Source organism: Poecile atricapillus, chromosome 4 (assembly GCF_030490865.1).
Source record: "Poecile atricapillus isolate bPoeAtr1 chromosome 4, bPoeAtr1.hap1, whole genome shotgun sequence".
In the NCBI taxonomy this organism is placed as follows: domain Eukaryota; kingdom Metazoa; phylum Chordata; class Aves; order Passeriformes; family Paridae; genus Poecile; species Poecile atricapillus.
In genome coordinates this window covers 20,304,795-20,330,088 of record NC_081252.1, presented here as the reverse complement: position 1 = coordinate 20,330,088, position 25,294 = coordinate 20,304,795, and the positions used below count along the sequence as shown (strand labels likewise).

General features: G+C 41.4%; 1 protein-coding gene across 7 annotated transcripts in view; it reads left to right on the top strand.

Annotated features, from left to right (window-relative positions):
• ARHGAP24 (Rho GTPase activating protein 24) overlaps window positions 1-25,294 on the top strand; it is a 184,349-nt gene that overhangs the window by 134,175 nt on the left and 24,880 nt on the right. For 6 of the 7 annotated variants that reach the window (XM_058837941.1, XM_058837942.1, XM_058837944.1 and 3 more), the window contains one exon: window positions 19,912-20,034. In XM_058837941.1, the coding sequence (XP_058693924.1) occupies window positions 19,912-20,034 (123 nt within the window). Of the gene's footprint in view, window positions 1-19,911; window positions 20,035-23,029; window positions 24,264-25,294 lie in introns of those variants that run through there. The other variant, XM_058837943.1, reaches the window with a different exon arrangement.

Genomic DNA, 25,294 nt, shown 5'->3' with positions numbered 1-25,294 from the left:
CAAAATTCTGTTCATCTTTTATGAAGACCATATGAGAAGGACTGCAGTGTTTTCCATTAAATTGAAAATGAAAGATTTTTTGAGTAATGTTTTTTGTTCTAGTATATTCAGTTGTGCATTGCATGATTACCATTGATATCAGTCATTGTTTGAGAAATAAACAGGAGTGAGATTCACATTTTTATAATGAGTTAAAAATCAGCTTGTGAAGGCCTACTGTGAATATGTTTGTACAGGTTTAACTTTACTTTTCTGAGTGGGAATATTCCAAACTTGCACTTCATATTGGGGTTGGAATTGGCTGGTTACATCTTGTGTAGTCCCATAATATATCTGTCATCCTGTGCAATACAGAAAAAGTCTTGATGCAGAAACACGTTTCTATTTATATGTTCTAATCAATGAAACGGTGATGTCTGAGGTGAAATAAGCAGCTTAAAGTCAAGGCTGGTGGAAGCTAATACAAATCCCTGTAGTGAAATTAGGGATTTAATTTGCTGTAGACTGATTTACAGGAGGGGAAATACCATCACCTACCCAGAGTTGGTAAGACACATAATGAATTTATGCTTATGGCTGTTAATGGATGTCCTGAAAGCTGCCTGTCTTGCATCTGGCTCCTGCAGTCTAGCACATGAGGTTGTTAGAGAGGGAATTTATTTGTTCAGGAGTAGATTAATCCCCAGCACCTCTTTGAGCAGCTGGGACAAATTTTTGGCAAGTGTCAAATCTAAGAGGAGCACCCTGGGCAGCCTCTGTGAGCGGAGCATGGTGTGGGGACTGGGTCACAGGGTCACTGCAGCCACTGACCTTGTGGTTGTGGTAAGGTCTGTTTCCCACTGATTATTGCTGTTGTTTCTGTTTAATACTTTGGGATATCTGTCCCCAATTCCCCACGTTGCAGTGTAGCATCACTGCAGTCTCTGGTTCCTGGGGGTGTGGATAGATTTGGGTGAATGTTTGCCTCTTTATTTTTTTAAACTTGAAATATCCTCACATTATTTCACACAGCACAATGGTTGTCAACCCAGACAAGTTCTCTGTGCTCAGTTTTCTGTTCACAGACTTTATCAGCATCACTTGCCCTTCCTCTGCCTTTGAGGTTGTGGATGCTGCTACCAGGTCTCACACACCTGGCCTGGTGATTTTGGAAACTTCAGGTTCCTCCTGTGCCTTCCCACTGCTGTGCTTCAGTCCTGGCTGTGTTTTCAAGGGGAGCACAAGGACCTAGCTCTGTTAAGGGCACAGAAGCAAGTCTCAGTCTGCTGCTGCTGGGCAGGTACAGCCTGCTGGAGTCCTCAAGTCTGTCCTTCAGGAAGCACTGGGGACTAAGTGCCATTTATTCCCGGTGCATAAGGAGCCAGATCCTTATCTTCCTGCGGCACATACCTCAGGCTTTTTTTCTCATGGAAGAAATTAATGCTGCTCATGGCAAGTGTGGTTCCCTCCTGTTGTGTGGCCAGTGCACCCCACCAGCCACGGGGGAGTCAGGAGCTGTGTTGGTTCTCTAGCTCAGCTCTGCTATTCAGACTGTATCCTGAAGCTAGGAATGGAATGGAGGTTTCCACTAATAAGCTGAGCTTGACATGCGTTCACTGCTACCCACTCAGAGAGGCATGGAGTACTGCTGAGTCGGTTCTTTGCATGGTTTGCCATTACTTTCAGGAGTCTGTAATTTCATTTATTTCTCTGATGGAGGAGTTATGTTTTGGATTACTTGGAATTTCTGTTGTTGTTTGAGACTTTTTGTTTCTATTTTATGAATAAAATAATTGTTCACTTCGAATTTCAAGCACAGGCTGTTTGTGTATGGTGTGCTTGCAGAGGGTTTCAGCAGAGGGTTTAGGCTGAGAACAGCTCCATGACTGAATGCAATATGCAGTTCTTTCAGAAGGCAGTGTTTTTATATCAATAACCATCATATGTACCTTGAAAACTGGTATCTCAGTAAATTTCTGTTTTTGTGGTAGGCCAGTGAAAAGTCTTTGCTCACTTGATAGGGGTACATTCTGTTTTTCTTGCTCTCTGTAACTTCACAGACCAGTCATGGAGCTTACTTTGATCAGCAGTTGAAGTAGCTCCTTCTTTTCTAAGTTGAAAAGACAATATTCACAGACACATTCACAGACAATATTCACAGACCTTTGCATTAAATATCACCGATTATCTTGGACCTTTTGCAGATCACATGATAGAAGAAGTACTCAAATTGTGTACAGTAAAGGCTGTATTGCTCATCTGTATAGCAGCCTTTTTTTTTCCAGTGTGCTGAGCTTCTGGTAGTGCCACAGGGAAAACTGTGCTGCCTACAGCAGTGTGTACATGCAGGGTATGGAAAGGACAATGTATGTCTTGGGTAAATGTACCCAAATGTCATCACCAGGTGGACAAGATGGCAATATACTTATTCATCACACTGTCACCTGAAATTTTATTCAGCTAATTTTCTATGTTTTGATGAGTCTTTCGAAAATTTCTAATGCAATGAAGCTTCTGAGTCCTGGCATCCACAAATGAACAAGTAAATTACTGGTTCCCAAAACCTGGCTCTGACACTTGTCTGTTTCTCCAGTATCTCTTTCAAAAACAGCTCTCTAAACATTTTTTTTGTTTCATGGAGTGCATGGTCAGGATCAGGAACTCCTTTATGTTTAAATTAAATTTCAGGGACTAAGGACAGAGGAAGTGGGTTTGGGTATAGAAAACATGTTTGCTTGATTTTTAAATAAAGTGTCTCTACACTTGCCAGGTGAGAAAATGCAAGGTTTTCTTTCAGAACTCGGTCATTCTTCCTCCCTTCGCTGAATGCAGCCTGGGAACAATTGCAGTGTGGTTTGTCCTCAGAGAGGATTTGCTTTTTTAAGGGGTTGGCTCCTGCAAATCCCACAGTCTCTCTCAACTTGCTCTTTTCTACAGTAAGGGTTTTGGCTTACACTGGATGCTGTATGCACCGGGATAACTAATTTGGGTAGCATTTCTTTCCTTTAAAAAAAACCCAAATGCACACACACCAACAAAATACCCAGCAAAGGTGTTTTTAGATGACAGCTACATTTCAGTTCCCAGATGTATACCATAACCCCAAAATGAAGTTCCTCATTTCACTCAGATGAACTGCTTCACCTCACCCTCTTACTGCGGAGAATGTTTGACCACTAGAGTTTGTGATGCAAATGGCATCAACCTGACAGTTTCTTTCTAGCCCTGTATACTGGGGTAGGATTAGAGGTTTATCCCAAGTGTAGTCTGGAGGCATAACTCTTCTCTGATGGAATTGCATGTTGGTAGCCCAATAGTGGAATCAGACACTGAATTCTAAGGCTGGAATGGCAAGTGACCCTAGTGGTAGCATAGCATGCAGGCAGCGGATTTGAGGATGCAGCCAACACCTTTCATGAATTGACTGCAGATTTACTCTTGTGAATTTACTATCAGATTGTTTTTCTGTCTGCCAGGAAGATTTTCCTGTGTGTAGTGAAGGTACTTTTGTCTCGCCATGTTAAGTGTCCTTCCAGCTAATCAGATACCCATGCTGGGAATGAGATAAGATGGGATTTTGTTTTGACTGCCTCCAAGGTCAGAGCTGTTGTTTGCATGGCTTCAAGTAGATTTGGTAGGCTGCTGATACCCATGTCTGTCTTCTTTTGATGATAAGCCTCCTTTGTCCCTTGGAGAGAGGGGAGAAACTGAGAGGCCAACTGAAAAGAAGTATGTGTTTTGCAAGGCACTGCAGGTGAATTCTATGGATATCAGAGCAAAACGCTGTGGAGCTGCCTGGAAGGTTGCTTGTGACCTAAGCTGCAGGCAGCACAGAGTACTAGTTAATTTTGAGCAGGGTTTCCCTATTCCCACATGTAAAACAGCCAGGGTCTCTGTGAGAGCTACACCTCCAGATTGAACATGAGCAAGGGCCAGGGTGAGCTCTTTGCAAGGTATGCAGAGCTTCCTGTGGTGTTCTGGAGTTGTGGTAAACCAGACTGTGACGGTGATGGGAAGTGGTGGAAACCCATCTTCTGGACAGAGCCAAGTTCAGCTGGGGACCCTGGCAAGTGACAGCAGAGAGTGTGTTCCATGGCTGAGCTAACACAGGTGACATGTGTCTGTGTCTTCTGCAGTAGTGTGGGTAGCAGTAAAAGTGCTCTCTTGGCACATACCATGAGATCACATCAACCTGAGCTGGGTAAAGCACAGCCTTCTCTAGGATGGCTCTGAAGTGCTCTGCAGAAATGTTGTGCTGTGACTTCTTTTTCAGTGCCTTTAGAGAGAGGCCGCATGCAGGCAAGTCAGCTGAGAATCACTGTTTCCAGAAGGTGTGGGGCTGGCTCTTCCTGCAGCCATCTCTGGGGGAAATCTAACAGTCACCAGCCTCTGACACAGCAGGTTTTGTGCCCAGCTGCGGGTTTTGCCCAGTTGTATGCTTAATTACTAATGGGAACTCAAGTGGTCCTGTTGCCATCTCTGAGAACAGACATGCTGTCTGAGAGGTTCAGTTTTGTTTGGTAATGTCCCAGAGAAATTCAGTTTGCTTTGTAAACAAACTCTTGTTCAGAGGTTTTACTGAGGCAGGGTACAGCTGCTTCCATAGGCTTGAAGCCTTATTTTAAAGCTTAGCAAAAGCAAATAAATGGACTTGTTGGTCAGACATGCCTGTGTTGCAGCTGACCCACACCAGCAGACAGTGAGGTAGAATATTTCGTGCAGACTTGTATGTATATTGAATTTGCTGATTAAGTGGAGGCTAATGTGACCACAGCACATTGGGATATGCAGTGGCAGTGCGCTTGTGCAGGTGCTAGCATTGTACCTTTTACAGTGAGGTGGCACATTATTTTTATATAAATTTTCTATATATTTTTATAATTGTAAGTGGCACAATAATCTGTTGAGTAGATCCCTTCCTGAGCTGGTGTGTTTTATGGAGCTGTAAGGGAAGTTTTCTGTACTGCTGTTGGGAGGGGATTGCTGGAAGGAGATGAAGGATATACTCCTCTGCAATTTCAGTATGGTACCTCTCTCTCCTGATGCGGCATGAATGGGCTGTGTGTGTCTCTTTGTCCTTCTGTGAGATGTGGGCTTTTGTCATGTCATGGGAGGATAAATGAAGCTATTCCATGTGTGCTGCAATTGGTTGTTAGATTTCAATACGCTTCTTTCAGCCTGGGAAAAGTAATACACTAGCAAAGTTAAAGGAAGGGAATATTGCAAATGGTTGGGTTTATAGGATACCTGAGGTAAATAGAGCAAAGCAAATTTATTGTTGGTTGGCTGTTCATGAATATGTATCTGGAGGGTTGGTCCAGAGTCATCCTGAAGTGTTTGGAGAATCCTAGGTGCTTTACGTATCTGGAGCCTAAACAGAAAGTGTCTTAAGTTCTGCTGTCACCCACCCTTCCCTTTCTGGCATTTCCAGATGCGTGTCCTTGCCCAGTAAAGCCTCCTTGGAGCTAAAACTTGAATCCAAATTACCCCATTCCCAGAGGTCACTCCTGAGATCCTATCTTAGCACAAACACAGTCTTTTGTGACCTCTCTCCACAGGGAATAACCTTGCATTTTATGAGTTACTTCTTCGGATCTGTGAGGTTAGGAGGATTAATCATATTTAAAAAAAAAAAAAAACACAAAAAATATGGCTATACCTTGTATGGAAAGAAGGCCTCTCTTATAAACATGGAAATATCATTCCCCGTTTTAGTTAAGAGTTTAATTTTTTCATGAGGACTTAGGCTTCAGGAGCATCATGTGGTAGGAAACTGTGGTGGGTTGGCAACATACATGTATGTTGACTTTTCCTGATTTATGGCAGTCTTTGGTTTGGAAGCCTCCAGTTTTGATGTCTGGATGGGTGTGTAGGGATCCATTCCTACACACCCGCTCATGTGCAGATAAAACACCTTCATTTCATCACTGCATACTGGAGCAGAGCTGTTGGACGTGATACCAGAGTCCTGCTGAGAAGCAGTTACTGAAAGAATTAACCTTTCAGTGACCCAGCCTCTGTGGCAACAAATCTGTCTCCCAGACCTAGGAGTGCGGTGTATATTTTAGTACAGTGGAAGTTGCCCTAGAAGGTCAAGAGCAGAGATCTGTGAGCTTAGTTACATGGCTAAGCAAAATCTATTTTAGGGAGAAAAGCTATTAAACTGCAGAAATCTTATTAGCAGTCCTAAATGGTAGACTTTGCCATTAGTTTTTTGAATTGCAATCTTCATATGTTTGAGTTCTTCAGATTTATTTGAGGCATTCTTCTGAGAATTGTGCCTACATGGTAGGAATGCATAGTGACATTTAGTTTAATAAATTGATTCATTACCTCTAGATTTGTTTACCACTCTAATTGTATCATTATATTTCCACTATCGTTTTGAATTAACTTACACTGTCTCCTCAGATCGTGCTGTCATTTTCATTTTCTCTTCCCTGGGATGTTGTCTCCTTTATAATTATTTTATCAGCATTTAAATAGTGTTTTATGCCAGAATAATAAGCAGAGTAAGGCAGAAGAATTTGTCCCCATTTAGAGTATCTGAAGGTCAGGAAAATGACACAACTTCTCCCAGATTCATGAGTAAATAAGTAGCAAAGAGCTCTGTGACAGTGGAAAACAGGTTTTGCTCTTCTATCCTGTGCCTGATTATTGGAATATTCACGTGGCATTTCAGGCCTACCCAACATAACTACTACAGCAACTGAGTACTGGGGAAAAGGACAACCTGGTCACTGGGGCACAGGACTGAATCTGTGAGCCTTTGGGACTGTGTTAATCCATTTGTTGATCTGTCAGTGTCCTGTCAGCTGGAACAGAAGTTATTTCTGTAAGTAGTCCAGGCCCCTAAGAAGGAAGGCTCATGGATTACTGCTGCCAGATGCCTTTCATGACATTGATAGTTAATCCTTCATTAGAGGAGAAATCATCATGTTCTTTTATGTAAATTAAGTTTATTTACTCTGCGCATATCAGTTAGAGAACAGATGAATCTGAATGTCAAAGGGCCATTTCCCCATGCAGTCTCTATCCAAGGGCTAAAACCTAATTCACTGAGAGATTCTGCATGAAAAGTGAGTCTAGTCAGAGACAGTAAAGAGAGAAATCATGGTGGAAAATGCACTCCCCTGCCACAGTAGACTCAGGCAAGAGCTCCATCCTACAACAGGTGAGTGGAACATTTCTCAGCTGAGTAGCCTGAATACAGGAATGACTTTTCCTGAAGTGCTGTCCCTGAAGTGCCACAGGGGTGTACCCAGGTGAGGTTTTGCTTGGCTCACTCGGGTGTGGCTTAGCAGCCTGGCCACAGTCAGCACAAGTCTCATTGCAGCCTGGTTCTTGTATTTCAGACCCTGCTTCCCAGGTGGGGATTTTTAACCTGCTTTGAGTTACTTCTTCCGTTAGTCATGTCACTTCTTTCTCCATCTGTGGGTAGTGTAGCAGCTCCAGGTGGAGAAACGCAGCTTTTTGTCCTTTTTTATCAGAGTGTTCTTTGGTCATTCAGCTCAGTTCTCACACTATTCATTTCAAACAACTCTTTTCTGCTCAAAAAAATCCCCAGCTACTGGGCTGCCAAGCATAAGTTTCTCCCTTTCAGTGCTGCATAGTCACAGAGTAATTTGCAATGCTGGGCATTGGTTGATGTTGTATTTAATGTGTAAGGAACATGAAGAGATTAACTGGATGTGACCATCTGTCGATCTGCAAAAATTAAGTTGTACTAAGTTTTAGCTTCTTTCCCTGCTTAATTAGCCATAATCAACTTGAGTTTTTCTTTTTGCAAGATTTTATTATGGAATGAAAGGTTCTCCTGTGGATTTTGTGCTTTTAACTTCAAAATGTAGCATGTGTGATGGAAAGTGTATTCCTGTTCAGCTTGTGATCAATAAGTGTTTTTACAGCAGAATAATCACAGGAGGCAACACAGAGAACAGAGTTCCAGGGAATTTGCTTAAATGCTTGAACATTCAAAGTGACTTTGTATCAAGTTTACTTTCTTTACAGTTTGGAAAGTGACAGGGGGAAGGAAGCATGTTTATAAAGGATCACAGAGATGTTTTGAAGAGAAATTCTTTGAAAGGAAGTGAAATTTTCAGTGCAGCCACCAACACATGACTTGGTCTCATCTAAGCATCCTCTTTCAAGTATTTTCCTTTGCTCTCCTTCATTTTTCATTTTGAAAACCTAAGCAGATGCTGGTACCTAGGAAAGCATTTTTGAATCCCCCAGCACTGGCTGAACAGCCCTTCAGAGAAGCTTTTGATGAGACTGATTGCACTCCACGTCTGTGTAGAAACAAGGAGACCTCCAACCCACAGCCATTCCTAAAGACTAAGGCTGCTGTATGCCACTTGTTGCCTTTGGGCAGGGTAGAATTAGAATTGGAATTTTGCTCTGTGTGAATGCATAAAACAGCAGCAAACTAAATGTTTTTGTTTTTGGAGAGGAAGCTGCAAAGGGAAGGTGGGTCTGAACTGGGGGCTTTGTGTCTGATAGATTGACCACAAAGTCTGAGGAGGTTCTGTGGCATGTGGGAGAAGCGACTTTGCTTTCAGTATGATGGGGAACTGTTCTTTGCCTGGCAGCTGCTGGCTGTACCATGAAATACTTGAAGAAATAAAGTGCTGTGTCAGGCTTACCTGGGATTTCTGCTCAGGTCTTGGGAGTGCAGCTGTGCCTCCAGAGGGGCTGTGCCACCTAAAAACACCCTGCATTTGAGGGCAGCCTCCCTCTCTCCCCATGGTGACTGCCTGGGTACACTCCAGAGGGACTCGGCAGTTCAGCTTGGACAAGTGTCATTCTGTGTCCCTGTCAGAAGACAAAATGTGGGAAATATTACAAGAGCTGGCTCTCACCCAGACTTTGTGACCCTCACCATTTCTAGCTGTGCCACTGATACTGAGAGTCTTTCTAAGATACCAGAGTCACTTTTCAAAAAAACCCACTCAGGATTTGGCAGCTTTCATGTACAACATGAAAGGAGATCGATCGTACAGTTCTCTCTGTATTTTGAATAGGTGATGAATCTTGGTGATGCATGTAGTAATCTCCCTGGCAAATATCCCTCTCTTACTGACTTCTGTCTTAACATATGTTTGGTTTTTTTTGTTCCTGTTCTTATAAAAATACCTTCTGCCATATATGCTGTATAGTTTAGGAACAGTTGCTTGCTATGTCTGTGTTCAGCACACTTAACAAAAAAATACTTCTTACCTTCCATATGGAAATAACATTATCGGTGAATGGTAACCTGTCAGTGAATGAATTACCTTTCTTTTGAATGTTTCAAGTTAGTCTAAGCATAAGGCAGAATTTTAAAGAATCTGCCATAATTTGGCATTCAACAGTTATGTAGATTCTAACGCGGCTAGAGAATCTTGTTAAACTTCAGTGAAATCTCTTTGTCTAACTCCTAGCTAACATTAGCATGCTCTTCTATTGCTCTGTGAGGACATCAGAAAGTTGTAGCAGCTTCTATAGAGTTGCCTCAGTTTACAATGCACATGGTGGTTATGAACAGTAAACTTTTCAAGGGAGTGCTGATGATAGTTAAATTCTTGCCTTCTGTTTTGTCAGTAGTAGGTATTTGTATGTCATCATTAGGTCCTTATCCTCAGCTTACAACTTTCTCTTTTTAAGGCTCTGTGCTTCATGAGTGGGCAGTGATTACATGGAGATAGATGCTGTCTCTTCAGTATTAGCTAATAATGTCTGCTGAATGTGTGGCTTTGTTGGTTAATGCATTGTTGTTGTCCAGGTTTTCAGTGATGGATTTTTTGTTGCCTTTCCCATTATGAGGCTTGGAATCCCTTCACTGATGCACAGAAATTTACCAATAATTGTACTGAAATCAGAAACGCCTGCTGGTAACCTCTCAAGTTTGTCACGCAGTCATGACTTCACCATGTTGTGGTCTTTGTTTCAAAATATAATGTTTTGTAACTTTTTGTTACAAAAATCTTTGTATCTCTCCAACCAGAAAAATCAAACATCTTTTTCTGCTGAATTGCAGTTAACTTCATAGATTTACTGATACTTCTTAACAAGAAAATGGTTTTTAGGTACTCACTTGTCCTTTAAAAAAGAGTACTTTGAAATACAGTGGGTTTCTCCTTGCAAGTACCTCCCATTAGTGCACTCTGCCAGAAATGGCACCCAAGTGATTTTTGTGTGAAAACACCATTCTGTGGTATATGGGCTCCGGCTCTCAAGGCAAAGGTATAGACCTACCCAGATTAGAAGTAAATTCACTCCGGGATCATTCTGTGCTCATTAGTGAGGGTGGAAATGCAGACCATATTATGGACATGTCTGTGTCATAAATGGTGCAGAACAAGGCTGAAATGAGGTTTCTGTTCATCCTGCTCTACTGCAGGGTATGGAGATGTACAGAATACTGAGTTCTGTTTGTCCTTAGCAGATAACTGGTGCTTGATGGCTCTTTCCACAGGAAAGCTGTGCTTGAATATGACATTTCAGGCACTGAAATGTCTAAAGGACTGGAGAGTTAAGCTGATAATTTATTAAGCGGCACACTTTTGTTTGAGTCAATATTGAATTGATGTCCCAAAATAGTGCTAAGAGGCACAGTGTTCCTGGAGATGGTTGATTTTAGATGAGCTGTGGAAAAAATGTCCTGAACTGATGACTAAAATCTCCTGCTACTTTAGATAAGCAAGGTTGTCTTAGGCTGAGACTCAACACTCTATTAGGTAATTGTTTTTGGCATATGTCAATTAGCCCACATGCTTTATTGAATAACTTATTCTTGATTTATTTACTGAACTGCTAAAACATGAATTTGCATTATTAAATAAGTGATGCTTCAATAAAATTACATGTATGCATAATATATATTTGCTCATTTAGGATATTTGCATCCTTTGGATTTTGTTTCTATGCCACAAAGAGTTTGTTTTGGTTTTGTTTATCTGTGTTCAAATTTGCAGTCAGATATGAGCTAGAAGGACTGGCTGCTGTGTGGAGAAATGTGGTATTTCTGTGTTTGGGTTTAAACTCAGTGCAGACTGGAGAGTACCATGTCCAGAAGAAGGGAGGAGTATGGTCAGTTCCTGATGGAGAAGAGAAACTGCTTTTCTTGGAAAGACATTATCTTTTTTTGTCTGATTACAAAATGATTGTCTGTAAAATTAGAAGGCATGCAAAGTTTTCTGTGTTTGGGGCAGATCACTCTACTTGTGAGCAGGTCACTGTATGAAACAGAATTTTAAAGACTACCTCAAGTTATGGCTTAGCCACAGTTCACTGTCCTGGGATACTGGATGGTTCTCTCTTGATGAAAGTTTTTTTTTGGCTGGTCTCTCTGAAGAAATACTTCATTAATTTAGCTGTTTTGTACTGAGTTAATTCCCCACCTTGTTGTTGTGCAGACAAGAGCATGTTTAGACTGATAAAAGAGCATCTTGATTTTTATCTGCTGAAGGCTCAGGACATTCCATATTCATGAGGAACGGATGGCTTAATGAATGGATGCTAAGAGCTGGAGAGCTTAATGAGTAAATGTTGAGAGCTGAAGTGAGCATGTGCTTTGAATGTTGTTCTTGTTCTCTGAGGACAACCTTGCTCTGACATCCTAACCTGCTGGCTTTGCAGCCTGAAGTTCACATGCCAATGTATATATATAGGTAAGTCCTGCCACTCTTAGGGTGAATTTATGCTTGAGGACTTCCATATTGATCCTTCCTTTCTTAAAATCATCAGAAGTTTTAATTTCCTGCTAGATCAAATGTCATACAAATATGTGCTGTGGACCTGACCTTTCAGAAAAATCCATTTCAGGTTGAGTGTTTGCACTTCAGTGCAATTCATGATGAGAGGCTGAAGAGCAAATAAAGAATTTGGTAGCACAGGGCAGTCATTTCCCCAGAACCAAATGCTCCAGGCTCTTGTTTTTTCCCAAAACAGGGTCCTAACAGTCAAATTCTTTTAAAGCATTTTTCACATGTTTGACTGTGACTACGCCAGCAAATGCAAGGGGCTTTTCCCTCTCTTTCCTTAGAAGCAGAGATATGTTTGCGGAGACTTCCTCTAAAGTCAGCTTGGAGGTCAGCCAAATTTCAGATTACATAATGGTCATTTTGGTGTCTAACTTGAGATACTTCAAAGAAGGTTCTTACTCTCAAATGTGAATAATTTATCTTCAAGATGTGTCATGTAGGGCAGAGAAAATAAGGTGCTGTAATAATTTGAATTTATGCTTTTCTCTTAGAATGAATTAGTTACAACAGGTAACAGTGAAGTTGTCCACAAGTTCTTGCGCTACCACTAATGTGTCTGACATTGTGACCCTCAAACTACTCCCTTCCCAGGTCATTGAAAAACTCATGTTCTTCTTTCTCTGCTGTTTATTCTAGGAGGTCCCAAACAAGTTCTGCTGTCTGATAGGAACAAAGCTATTGTTCAGAAAGCAAATCTCTCTTGTCCCTGTCCCCAGGCAACAAGCCCTGACAATTTGATATGTTTTGTGTGTACAAGTTTTAACTAAAAACGTCCCACGGTAGGTTTTTTAATAATTTGTGGCACTAGGCAAAACTCTGCATTATTTTTTCTTTCTTTAACTCAGAATTTCAGAGGAAAGCTCTTTGTGGTTGAAGTTTTGGAAATAGGGCACTGTAACAGTGCTGTACATTTTATATAGAGAAGTGCAGCATGCAATGTTTGGTTTTTTTTTCTCTAACTGAATCAATATTTTATATGTCTCAAGTCCTAGTAGTAATAAAGGATATAGAGGAATGGATTTCTTATGGCCAGTCTCTGGGTTTTTGTTTACTTATGCTTTTCCTATTTTTCTATCAAAAAAAAAAAAAAAAAAGCCCACATGAAATTCCATTGCAAGAGGCAGTGTGTGTGCTCAGGGGCTGTAAAAGTGTAGAGCTGTGATGGGGTCCACACTGATTGATGGTCTTCTATTAAAACCCGTAAACAAACTGCACTGTGTGGTATGCCCTGAGCAAGAAGAGAGATGAGATTTTTTCAAGTTAGAATGGCACTGGAAAAGGGCAAGATAAAAAAAGTAAACTCTGTTGGCACCAACGTCTTAGAGACAGGGAATGGTAGGGAAGGGGAGCAGACTCTATAAAATAGGTACCACTTGGTGATCTGTGGCTGAGGATAATGTGGAGGACTGTGAAATCTGTTTGAAGCATAGCAGAAGTTCAAATTAGGAATAAAGGAAGGGCAGCAAAAGTAAGGGGCAAGAATGAGACATGCTGGAAAAGATTAAAGGTCTCTGAAAAAACTGGAGCTCTCATATTGTGCAGTGGATGATTTGAATTCACATCTCTTTTCCTCATTAATGATCTCTTTCTCACACAATTATAACTGCTGATGAGCAAGCATCACAGTTCTTTGCTCAGGTATTTAAGCAATAATTACAGCTATGCAAACGCAAAATGCTTAAACATGGCACTGCTTCTATGCTTTTATTGTGCAAAACACTAAATTTACTCTTACAGACCGACTGTGCTGCGGTTGTAGCCCTGCAGCACAGGAGAGACCTACCTGTACAGAGTGTTCATTGTGTTACACATGAGGAATTCATTTCCTGAGCCTGATTTCAGGTATCCGACAGCAGCTGCTTCAGTGCTTCATGAAAACAGCTCATTCTGTTGAAAAAGCCCTGCTGTCTTCCAGGCATTCTGCAAGTGGGGAAATTGTCCTAGAGCACAATGCCCACTAGGGAATCTACTTGTGTTAGCAATCTTTTGCCACTTAGCACTGAAATTAGGCTTCAGCTTTTATGTTGAAAACCTAATGTGCCCCCTTCAAAAAAATATACCCATAGTTTAGAACACTGCTGTTGCAGATTATTAACGCAAAAGATTGGCTGGTTACAAGCAAGAGAAAATTATATATGTACTGAAGTATTTAAAAAGCAGTATCCTCATTACTGACTTGTTCACAGTTACTTGATTCCCTTTCTAGGAAAATGTATTAATTCTTTGTGAAGAGAGAACTTTAATATGGCACTTGATGTGGTTTGCTAGTAAAAAATGGTGATTTTGATAGCTCTGTATTTCAAAGCTGAGATTTCTCAGTGGTGGTGGCATCAGTCAGTTAAAGCACAAGTATTTCTCCAGCCATGACTCTGCCCCTTAGATCCTTGGCTAAGGAACCTTGAGCCAAACAATTACAGCACATAGAACAGGGCGGTCCTGGGAAATTGGAATTGGAATTGTAGTCTGTAGATCTCCCTCAACCCAATCTATTACCTCTCATCAAGGCTTTAGAGGTAATGCAACTGTCTAGTATTCTTCTCATGACAGGAGTTTTTGCATGATTGTTAAGGACTTGGTTGTCCAGACTTCCTTTTTTGTAGTAAAGAAAAAGAGGGCAGTGACTTGAACTTAGGCTATGCACTCCTTTCTTCATTCTCAGATGAGCCAAGAGGGAAGCCTGTAAACTCTTGGTCAAGTTTTACACAGTCAGGAAGAATAGGTCCAATTACCAGGCATATGCAGAATAAAGAAACTTTTTAGAATTATAAATAAACAAACAAAAACACAGGAAAAAAACCCTAAACACACAGAGAGCAAGTTTAAAGTAGCTTTGTCTCTTTTGGTTTTCAAATTGGTCATGTGAGATGCAGCAGTTGCTCAGCCTTTAACACAGATTGTCACTTGCTATGAAGAAAAGTTCTAAATTAATCCTGCATGCAACGAGACATTAAAATCTCATTAAAATACAATTCCATTTTGAAGCTTGGCTCCTTTGTTTGCCTTTGCTCAGCGTAAGCTCCGACCAGGCTTTTTGCAGTTAGTTTTTTCTACTGTCCCAGCTGGGGTTAACATAAAACATTTTACTTAATTTTAGACTAAAAAAAGCCATTTTAGAACATCTTCCAGTTCAATGGCAGTTTGAAGGATAAATTGTCCCATATCAGGTCAATGCAGGAACCTGAATCATCCTTGAAAGAAGCCATGTGTGATTTTCATCACACTCAAAGTGCGCAGGGTTCATGAATGGGAGTGACCAGTAGAATAGTTCTTACATTTCATTAAGGTTGGGCTCTTTTGGAACTTATCATTAAGTTTAACAGGTGTGATGGAGTTCCTTGTCTCACTTGAGGATGGATGGATCCCATAGTTTCCTGCTTTGGTATAAGGAAGACAGACATGTGGATTTGAACTGTAGCACATCAGTGTGTTATGTCAGACCTGTACTTAAAGCAGCAGTGCCTAATACTGTTTTACTGTCAAGGTTGGGTAACCAAAATTTCTTGGTTTTAATTATACAAGGAGTTTCATTAGGAAAAAAGTTATTTGTCTTGTTCTCTGATATTCTGTCTCCACAATTTGCTGAGATGATTTCTGCTTCAGATTAAAATGTTTGAATACAAATGCTTTAAAATGAAAGTTGATGAAGAAAATCCAGATGGGTTTTTCTAGAGACATAGAGTAAGTTTGTCAATTAGTGTACAGTTCATTTGTACCAATGGGGAAGATTTAAGAATGCGAAGTGTAGTGGAAGAGCCGTGAATTTTATCATAATTATTGGTGTTTTGCTTGTGAAGAAATACTAACTGGAGTCCTGATCAGGAATGATAAGTCACACAGTCTTATCATCCACCTGAACAGAGAAGAGTACGCTGTGAGGTGCTGAGTAGTCAGGAGTTTCTGTTTGAATACTGTATGGAGGTGCATTTAGTGTATTCATTTGAAACACCAGAAGGCTAAAATTTTACTATTTAGTGTTTTCCCACAAAGAAATACGAAGCATCCAAGCAGGAGGATGTTTCTAAGGAAAACCCAGTGAGTTCTGTTGTAACACCAGTCTGCCTTTCATATTCGTTCAGTTCCCAAGCTGAAGAGAGTATGGGTTTCAGAAACGTGGCTAAGAGAAATGCACAAGGGAGTAGGAAACTGTTTCACTTTGAAATTGGTCCCAAATTTTAATTTTTTTTTGTTGTTTGTTTAGTTTTGTGGGTTTTTTTTGTTTAGAATGTGAATGTTCTTGTGAGGTTGGGCATAACATTCTCAGCTCAGAAAAATCGGATTAATCCTAGTTTTTTGATGTTCCTCCTGGGAGAAAATTCTCTCTTAAACAGTTGGTATGAATTTAATCCTTTCACATTCCATTCTCAAGAAATGCTGGAACCACTGCTTGCAGGAAATCCAAGATACTTTTAAAAGGACAAAGGCAATATTTCATGCAGAGTTCACCCCAGGTACATCTAGGTAAAGGAAAGGTGTTGGCTTAGACAGGAAGAGTCTACAGAGTAGTAAAAACACCTTTCAGGACTGAATGCCATTTTCCCCTGTAGACTGGATTCCCGCAGGAATTGGCCTCTCTGTATTTTAATTGTAGTTTGGGAATTTTTTAATTTTTTTTTTTTCTGGATGCTGGCAAGAGTTCTTAAAATCCCTTGCTGGTATTGGGGGTACCAGCAGCATCAGTCTATGTCTCTCTGAGCCCCTGAGCAGGCAGGACAGAGCACCGGGCACCTTGTATGGGTGTTACGGATAGATTCCTTCAATAAATAAGAGTTCATTTCTGCTGCTGCCAAGAAAATAAAGCGGATTACAGTCTGGTTAGGGCTACAGGAGTAACATTATGTGATGGTACATTGTAGTTCTTTGACTCCAAACAGTGTAGATCCAATTACTTTTGGCCGTTTCCAGAGGCTGGAATGTACGGGATATACATATCAGTTGTACAAACAGCAGCTTTTCATCTCAAACATGCCAGAGTCAGCTTCTTTGGTCAGGTGGTCTGGGTTCTGCTCCTTCCAGCTCCTGTGACACCTGCAAAGTAACAAAGGGAAAAGGATGGGGAAAAAAGTGGAGTTTGTATTCCAGCCTCTTGAGTTGGCTGTTCACAACCAGGCCACATCACACAGGCTTAGGCATTTCTTGGTCTGCGAATGCAGGCATGGAAATCTGAGAAGGCATAATCTGAAGCTAGAAATCAATATAGGTAAAATATGTTATGGTTTGCACACAGGAAAGAGTATGGATTCACATCTGCAATGTGTCTTCATGCTGAGCACCATTTTCAAGTTGATGTTCTTAGTGCTGGTATCTGTGGTATGAATAGATGTTTGATTTTTGGAGATTGTGATCTACTCATGTTTCAGTGTAATCTTTAATACTTTTAATACAAAAGTTTTAAAAGGAAAAAAGAGTGGAAGTAAATATTCCAAACAATGTATTTCACATGTGTCCTGCAGATCTACTGAAGATTCAAAAGGTCGTAATTCTAATTTTGTTTTTCTGATATTTCTTATCTGAGATGACTTCATTTCTTCGTGTCTCATCTTGTAAATTTTGCATTTAAAATATAGTCTCATAAAAATTAATATTTGTGGTAAAACACAAATCCAAGTGCTATTGTGTCCCCAAAAAATATTTTAATGAGGCTTTAGTTAATGAATAATACCTACATTAACACACAAGTAGAAGAACCCTGCAAGATCAAATATTGTGTTGTGAAAGAAAGGGATATGAATTACAAAGTAGATCCAAAATTGTTGTAAAATGATGAAGCTCTTTCTGTTAGGAAAGCTTCGCTTTCTCATAACAAGGTAATGTAACCAAACATTATGCTTTCCTTCTCTGCAAAATCAGGCTGATTGTGTATTGGCTCACTGGGTGTTTTACCTGAGCTAAAGTACTGCTTTGGAATTCACACTGTAAATAAGCTGGCCAGACTTCTGGGATTAATCCACTCTATCTGGAGAACACCCTCCAATTTGTCATAACATGATAACTTGGTAAATACTGCATCATCTGCTAAGCAAATATTACATAATCTGTTTCATTTAAATATGCAGGCTATTAAAAAAATATGGATCAATCTGGCAGCACCTGGGAGGTGCTGCCAGATTTATCACATGTCGTATTTTTTGTTGTCTCTTTAGTGAAAAAATGAAGTCACCACTTTTTTTTTTTAGTCCTGGATCTGATATATATTATGTTTATGCATGTTTTTTGGGTTTTTTTTTTGTGTTGCACCTTGCAGGATCCTAGTCCACTGAAATGAAAAGGAGCTACAGTACAATATGATAAGATAAATAATTTTTTCAGGTTTTATAAGCCACAGAAAGAACTCAATTGTGGTGCATTATTTTTCTCTATACTGTATTTATTACTATAATATTTAATAGCTGTGAGACTACATTGAGGTTTTATGCTTCTATCCTTATTTTTTGATCTTTCTAGGGTGAGAACTGTAGACAGTATGTAAATTAGGCCTGTAAACTGAGGAGGGTATCACGTCTCCTTTTTGTCCTTGAATGAGTGATCTGTCCTTGTTTTGGTCAAAATGGCTATGTGAAAGGTAAAAATGGGGAGCAAATTGCCAGGGACTGTGTTTTCTTTGGGACAGGGTTGATGAGGGGTGCTAAGGTCTGGGATTTTGATGCTTCCCTGTCTCTATACCTTTATTCTCCATGATAAAAAGAATGGAACATAACACAGAAGTAAGACCCATGTTTTGTACTGATCTTGGGCAAGTCACTGAAAAGATTTTAGAAAAAAAATAGAAAACTAATCTTGATATTTCTCTAGTATTCTGTGATGTACTGTGAACATAGGTTCATCCTTACTATATCTTAGGAAGAAAAAAGTATTCTTTAGACTTTCAAACTGTGATATGGTCTGAAATGTACTGTTGTTCAGGTTGTTGCATCATTTGTTTCAATACCTTTTTGGGGAACATGGGGTGTATGAATGGCTGAGTTTTGTCTGTAGAAAACCAGAATCTCTGTTTACCTCCAAGTTAAAATTTAAGTTTTGAATAATGATGCAATCCTTAAGAATAAATTTTGCAGTAGAATCTGCCATTGTCTGGCTTTTGCATTCACCAAATTTCAGTTAAGTGCCTTTTACAGTTGTGCGTCCTACTTCTGTAAGGTGTGGTCTACAGGAGTAGATTAATTCAGAATACTTGTGCCAGGATTTTCTAGTCCTTAATAAATTTCTCTTTAGAAACCTAGCTGTTTCAATGCCCAGCACTAAGCATGGCACTCTTCCAGGAGCAGTATTCCTGCTATACTGAGCCAAAATACTTTAGATACTAGGATAAAAAATGGGAATATAAGAAGCTGGAAAGATGTGAATGCAGGACTGACAGGATTTCTAGGTGCATTGCATTTGTGAAGTACTTGTGTATGCCCTTGGCTCAGTGAAAGGGCGTCAAAATGCCACTCTTTCTGGAAGGGTTTGGCATTCTGCAGTGCTGGAAAAGGTGGTTTGAATCCCCAATGCCCTTGCAGTAACTTTCTGGTACCTTTGGTACCTTTTAGAATGGAGATGAAACTGTACAAAAAAAAACCATGGAGCTGTGGCAAGCCAAGTTCTGGTTTTGACCTTCTTAGTGTGGGCCCATCCTTTAAAGAAAGGATGAAAAGGCAGTGTGTTCCCTTTTAATCTAATCCTCATCAGACCCATCCAAGGCAGTGGGTTGTACCATGTCATCTGCCTTCTCCTTAGGGAGTCACAGCAACACTTGGGTGTATCAAGTGTTACTGCCCTGAATGTGGCGCAGTGCGTTCCTGAAAATAAGAATGGAGTCATCCCCTCTTGTTCAAAGCATCATTATCAGTCTCTGCATTTATTCTGTCCATCGTGGTACAGTAACTGCTGCAAAATTTCCAGTGCATGTATCAAGTTACAGATTAGTGCAGGCCCCTGTGGTTCTTGGAACAGCATGGGGCTGTTTTTGTTTACTGATGACATTTATCCTCTCATTTCCTTTTGGAAGCATGACAGCTTCTCACTGTCTCATGGGGAATGTACTTACAGGACCTTCTTTTCATGCCATGTCTGCCAGCAAGCGCTGCACTGCACAGTATCCATGTCTGCAAGCTATGGAGCCGCTGCTGGTGCTTCCAGCAGTCAGACTGGCAGGAGCTTGGCTGGGCACAGAAACAAAAGGGTTTCTAAGTGCAATTATCTTGTCTTGCAGCAGGAGACCGAGAGCGGATGACAGCTAATCATGAGACGTACCTACTCATGGCGAGCACGCAGAATGACATGGAGGATTGGGTGAAATCCATCCGCAGGGTTATATGGGCACCGTTTGGAGGAGGTGAGTCACTGAGGGAACATGCAGTGCTCACAGATACACTCTTGAGAAAAGACTCACAGGGATTCTTCTGTTATCTCTGAGTCACAGACAGAGTTTTGAAGTAAAGAGGAGAATGGTCTAGATCTTTCCAGAAAAGTGGAGTAAACATGTTTCCATGCAAAGGGCTCAATTAAAAGACTTTGAACTGTCTGGAACCACTTCCCTTGATGAGGATAGCGCATGATAGCGTCAGGGGAAGTTTTCACAGAAGATTGGTCTTGTATGAAATCAGCTTTCCTGAAGGGAGAGGCAAGGTAATTCCTTTGGTCACCAGCTGAAAAACCATCCATGGTGTTTCTTAAATGCCTGTTTGAAAAGCTGTCAGCAGTTCTGCCAGTGACAGTTAAGACCAGTAATAGCATTACATAAAGCTGTGCCTCAGAATATTAGCAACTAACAGTGTGGGAATTTGATTGGCATCTCCAATGATTTCAGTAGTACTGTACTAAAATTTATCATTGGGAGTCTAGTTGTCTTTTTAAAAAGCTCTCTTATATCCAGTGGGCTGCAAATTATTGTAATTTTCATCATTACTATTCTGGTGATAATATCTATTTTATAATACCAGTATGACTGATACACTTGCACAAAATGTCTGTATATTAATGTCAGTCTGTTCCTTGGAGCTCTCAAATCTCTATGTCTGAGGACAGAAATATTTTCCTACAGTGGGAGACCACCTGTATTGAAGCACATGATTATTCTTGTCTGCAAGTTGCTGGAAAAAAGTCAGGAGAGCAGGATTGTCTGTGCTGTTTCATGATCAAGAGGTGCAGTTATCACTGAAAACTCTTATTGCTGACTTCTTTCTCTTAGCTGCTGGGTAGAACAGAGGAGGAGGGAGAGACTAATGGAAATTTTAAAGAAAACTTTTCTTGTAAACCACTCATCTTCCTTTGTGCTTTATTCAGGTTACATAACATTTAGGGGAGGACTTTGACCTCACTGGTGGGCTCCACTGAGGGACTTGGTCAGCTAGGGCCTGCCTGGCATCTCTGAAACATGACTGCCTTCTCCTTGGCTTCTCCTGGGGAAATGTGCCTTGAAAAGATGGTGCAAAGCAGTCATGTCACTGGTATCTGGCCCTTTATGTTAAATAAGATGGCACAGTCCTGAATCTGGGAATGTAGGTCTTAAAATCCTTAAAAAAAAAGAAAAAGCATACCAAAAAATCCCAAAACTCACAAAGTGAAAGGCTTGTCTTCAAACCATGAACTACTACAGGTATATGGAGTTGGTTTGGGAAAGGGAAGGTAAGAGCATCACAGTCTTCTCTAATTAGGCTAGGTAAGAAACCTGGCTTTTTATATAGCACAAAGATTACCCATCCCCAGCTTTCTCAAAGTAGGCCTCATGTTGAGCTCCTGAGCATTCTACTCCAGTCCAGTAGCAGCCTAAGCTGCTGTGGCAGTAACAAATTTGGAGGCTTAGCAGAAGTGGATTTTTCAAAGAGTATCTGTGGATTTTTGCGCTTGGCTTCCTGCACCACAGTATCTTTCTGTGGCAGATAATAAGGAAAGGCAGCCTTGCTGTTCTTCTGCAAGTGGAGGTGTCTCTATGTGTCACAGGCAGAGAGCTGCGATTAGGTGAAACTAAATTCTAGCCCAAGTCAATGAACAGAGGGTTACAAATAGAAACCAAATCTCTCAAGTCCTGACCCTGTGCTTTCTTCACCAGCTCCTCATTTGCTTTTATAGGGCAAGAGCTATTTCTGATTTGCAGCTGGGAATCCTTCCAGCCACCAAGAAAATTCTCAGGATACCGTCATTGTTGTAGGAATGTTTAACACCAGTTACTGTGGGAAGCACCTCCCTGAGGATTTTGCTTGGTGATTTGCATAAAACTAGAGGGGTTCGATCCTTGCATTACTTTTTCAATTCATTTGCTGTTAAAACACTTTGAAGTGTGTTCTAATTTTTCTTTGTGGGTTTCTTGAGCAAGTATACTGATTCAGGGTTGTTTGTATTGGGAAGCAAACAGTTAACTCGCTGGAAAACACAAAAAATAGCTGGAACACAATTGGGGGTGTAGTGTTCAAGGAGAACATAGGCATATATGATAACAAGGCAAAGGCATTATCATGGGATGTGTCACCGTTAAGAACTGAGTTTCCAAAATGTCCCATTTTATTAACTGCTTGATAGTCAGGGCTATCTTAACAAGTATAAATAAATCCTGTTAACTGTTCTCTAGTTATGAATGACCATACATGCTCGTGTTTTTAATATCCTTTGCTGCATGGATGTTGCTACAGCTGCTGCAAAAATCTGACTCTTCTTAAGACAGGCACTTCTGACTTAAGACGTCTTAAGTCATCTGTAAATGATGACATCTTATGATCTGTAGCTGCTGAAGTTAAAAATGGTTTTACATATTATAATAGCTGTAAAAAAGATGCAGAAAAGTTGCAATCACATGATGATGACTAGCCAGTAACAAGTAATTGCTTGCAACACAAAATTATTTCAAACAGCTAATTAATCAAAACACTGGTTTGATATCAGCTTCCTGAATTTCAGTACTTAATGGTAAACCACAATAGCCTGGTGTGACACAAGTCAAGTGCCGCTTCAAATAACATGTGAATTTTCTTGTTCTTTTAAGCATTGTAAGTAAGCTCTGTGTGTGTGTGTGTGTGTACAGCAGATGTATACAAGCTTTGCTGAGGCTCTAATATTTAAAGTTTGTCTGGCAGTGGGAGAGGACTCCTGGTACAAGAGAGAGGAGCTCTGTAAATAATTAACCTTATCATTAAATTCTTACTTGTTAACCTGTGCTAGAAGGAGAAGGTGGGGGCGGGGGGGGCAGGTGGGAATCTGCTAAACTCATCAGAAACAGGTTGTTTTTTTCACCAGAAGAGTAAGGTGACTGTGGAAAGAAAAATCTGAAAGGGAAAAGAAATGTAAATGAGGCAGGGCATGCAATGCCTGTTTGCACATGAAATTCCCTTCCTGATTAGATTAAAAAGGCAATTTTTTACAGAGCCTGCAACTAAGAGGGGGGGAGGGAGGAGGCGAGAAGAAGGAGCCATGAGCATTTTAGCAGGGGTAGCAGTGTAAGGTCTGGCACCTCCTGCAGGAGCCAGGCACAGCCTGCTCGCTTTCCCAGCCGCCGCACATGACAGGCGCCTGAAGTCAACTCAAAGTCACCCGAGGAGACACAAACCTGCGCTGCGGCTGCTGCACGCAGGCGGGGAGCAGCACAGCCCTGCTGCCAGCCCTGCTGCCAGCCCTGCCGCCAGCCCTGCCGTGGGGCCGGCCAGCCTCCAGAGCATCCCCGCTGCAGGCACGGCTCCTCAGCAGCTCCCGGGATCCTGCAGGCACGGGCTCCTCAGCAGCTCCCGGGATCCTGCCCGCAGGGATGCGCCGCTGCCGCATCTGACGCGCCGCTCCCGGGAGGGCTCCTGGTAGTTGGAAGGCAATAAAACAAGCGAGAAGCCCATGAGAGCGTCACAGGAGGAGCTGGCCGTATAAAAGGACTTTTGAGAGGAATCTGCTATGGACAAAGAGCCTTTCGGGAGAAGGGACTGTTATTTATGCTTCTCGGTTGCATAAATAAGGGGTGCCAGCGAGGCGTGTTGTATCCTGAAGGATCCTTCCGTGGCCTTTTTGGTATTGTTCTTCTCTTTCCCCTTGCACACCGCACAGTGCTGAGCTTTTGCTGTGGAATTAGTCTCTGCCACTCAGCCTCCTGTTCCAGCCGGGAGGAAGAGGTCTTTCTCCCCCTCCGTCTGTGCAGGCACTTCTGTTTGACTGGAAGATACATCTTTTTGCTGAAACTCTTTTGTTGTGACATTGCATAACAGGCAGTTGTCTCACTGCAGGAAATAAAAGAAAGGAAAGGAAATAGATGGAAGGAAATTGTTCCCCAAAGCAAAACTGAAGCAGGGAAGAGAACATCGAAATCGTTTCAAGCCCTACCCAAGATCTAGAAGACCACGAATCTCCTAGCTCCAGAGGAAAATACACTATTATAAAAACTCCTCAGCAGTCGGTAACGATGAGTAATCGTGGTGTTCTGTCTGGATGCTGCTGGTAAAGGAGAGCTTTGGAGGGACGTGGGGGCTCTGGCCTGTATGATGCCTGAAGACAGAAATGCTGGAGTCCGCAGCCCAGGTGCCTTAGCAGCAGCTCCCTTCATTCCTAAAACTACTTACAGGAGAATTAAGCGGTGCTTTAGTTTCCGCAAAGGTAGGTCTGTTCTGTCGCGGTGTTCTGCTGTGCTGGTGAAGCCGAGGCTTCTGAGAAGTCAAGGGGGCTCTGTGTGCAGGGGCAGATGAGAGCACTGAAACAAAAGGCATTAAACAATGCAGATGCCAACATTCCACGAATGATTTATTTACTCCTTTGTTCATTTGTTTTTAGCTGGCAAGCGGATTCTGTCTCCTCTCCCTGATAGCCCGTGAATGCAGGAATGAGGTGGAATGAGACAAGATTATTGCAGTGCCTCTGAGCAGAATTGAGTGAGAACACGGAGGCAATTAGACCTGTGATGCTCTGAGTTGCCTATTTGGCAGAACGTCGGGAAAAAGAGTTTCTCTTTGCATTTTGTCTATGTGGGAGGAGGGAGGGAGAAGAGCCGGAGCAAAGCAAGGTGATAAATGTTTATCTGTGCAGAAGCTTGAGTCCTTGATTTCAGAGGTTTCTGGTGGAATGAAGTGTAGCTCTACAATGCCCTGTCCTGGTGCGAGGGCTGCATTGCCACTCACAGTGCTGCCCTGCAGCCTGCATTTGCCTTTTCACCTGCTGCATAGAGAGCTTTATAGCCAGTTTTGTTTTGCATTGCACATACTCCTGTTGAAGCAGAGCATGGAAGAACTCGGGGTAACAAGGCAAAAGAGGAGGGTGGATGTAATAATGTGTCAGCTGAAAGCACTGGAAAGGAAGCACATGTCTGAGACAGATACTACCAGTGATAGTAAGGTGCGCCAGGGCACTTGTGGTGTGTGGGGAGAAGCTGTTTCCACTGACAAGGACAAAAACTTCGTGTGGGGGAAAAGAGGATGGATATTAGTGCTGTTTTAAAAGCTCTGCTGGACTGAGCAATACAAGTGAAAGGGCTAAATTGTCACGTTTTTCTGAAGCGCGAGAAATTATTTTAAAAATGATACAAATAATATATACAAATTATACAAATTCTGTCGCCTTCTTCTGCTGCTCAGAAGAAGATGAGGATGAAGATCTGTTCCTCCTTGCTGCCATTTGCCCTTTTGCAAGACCAA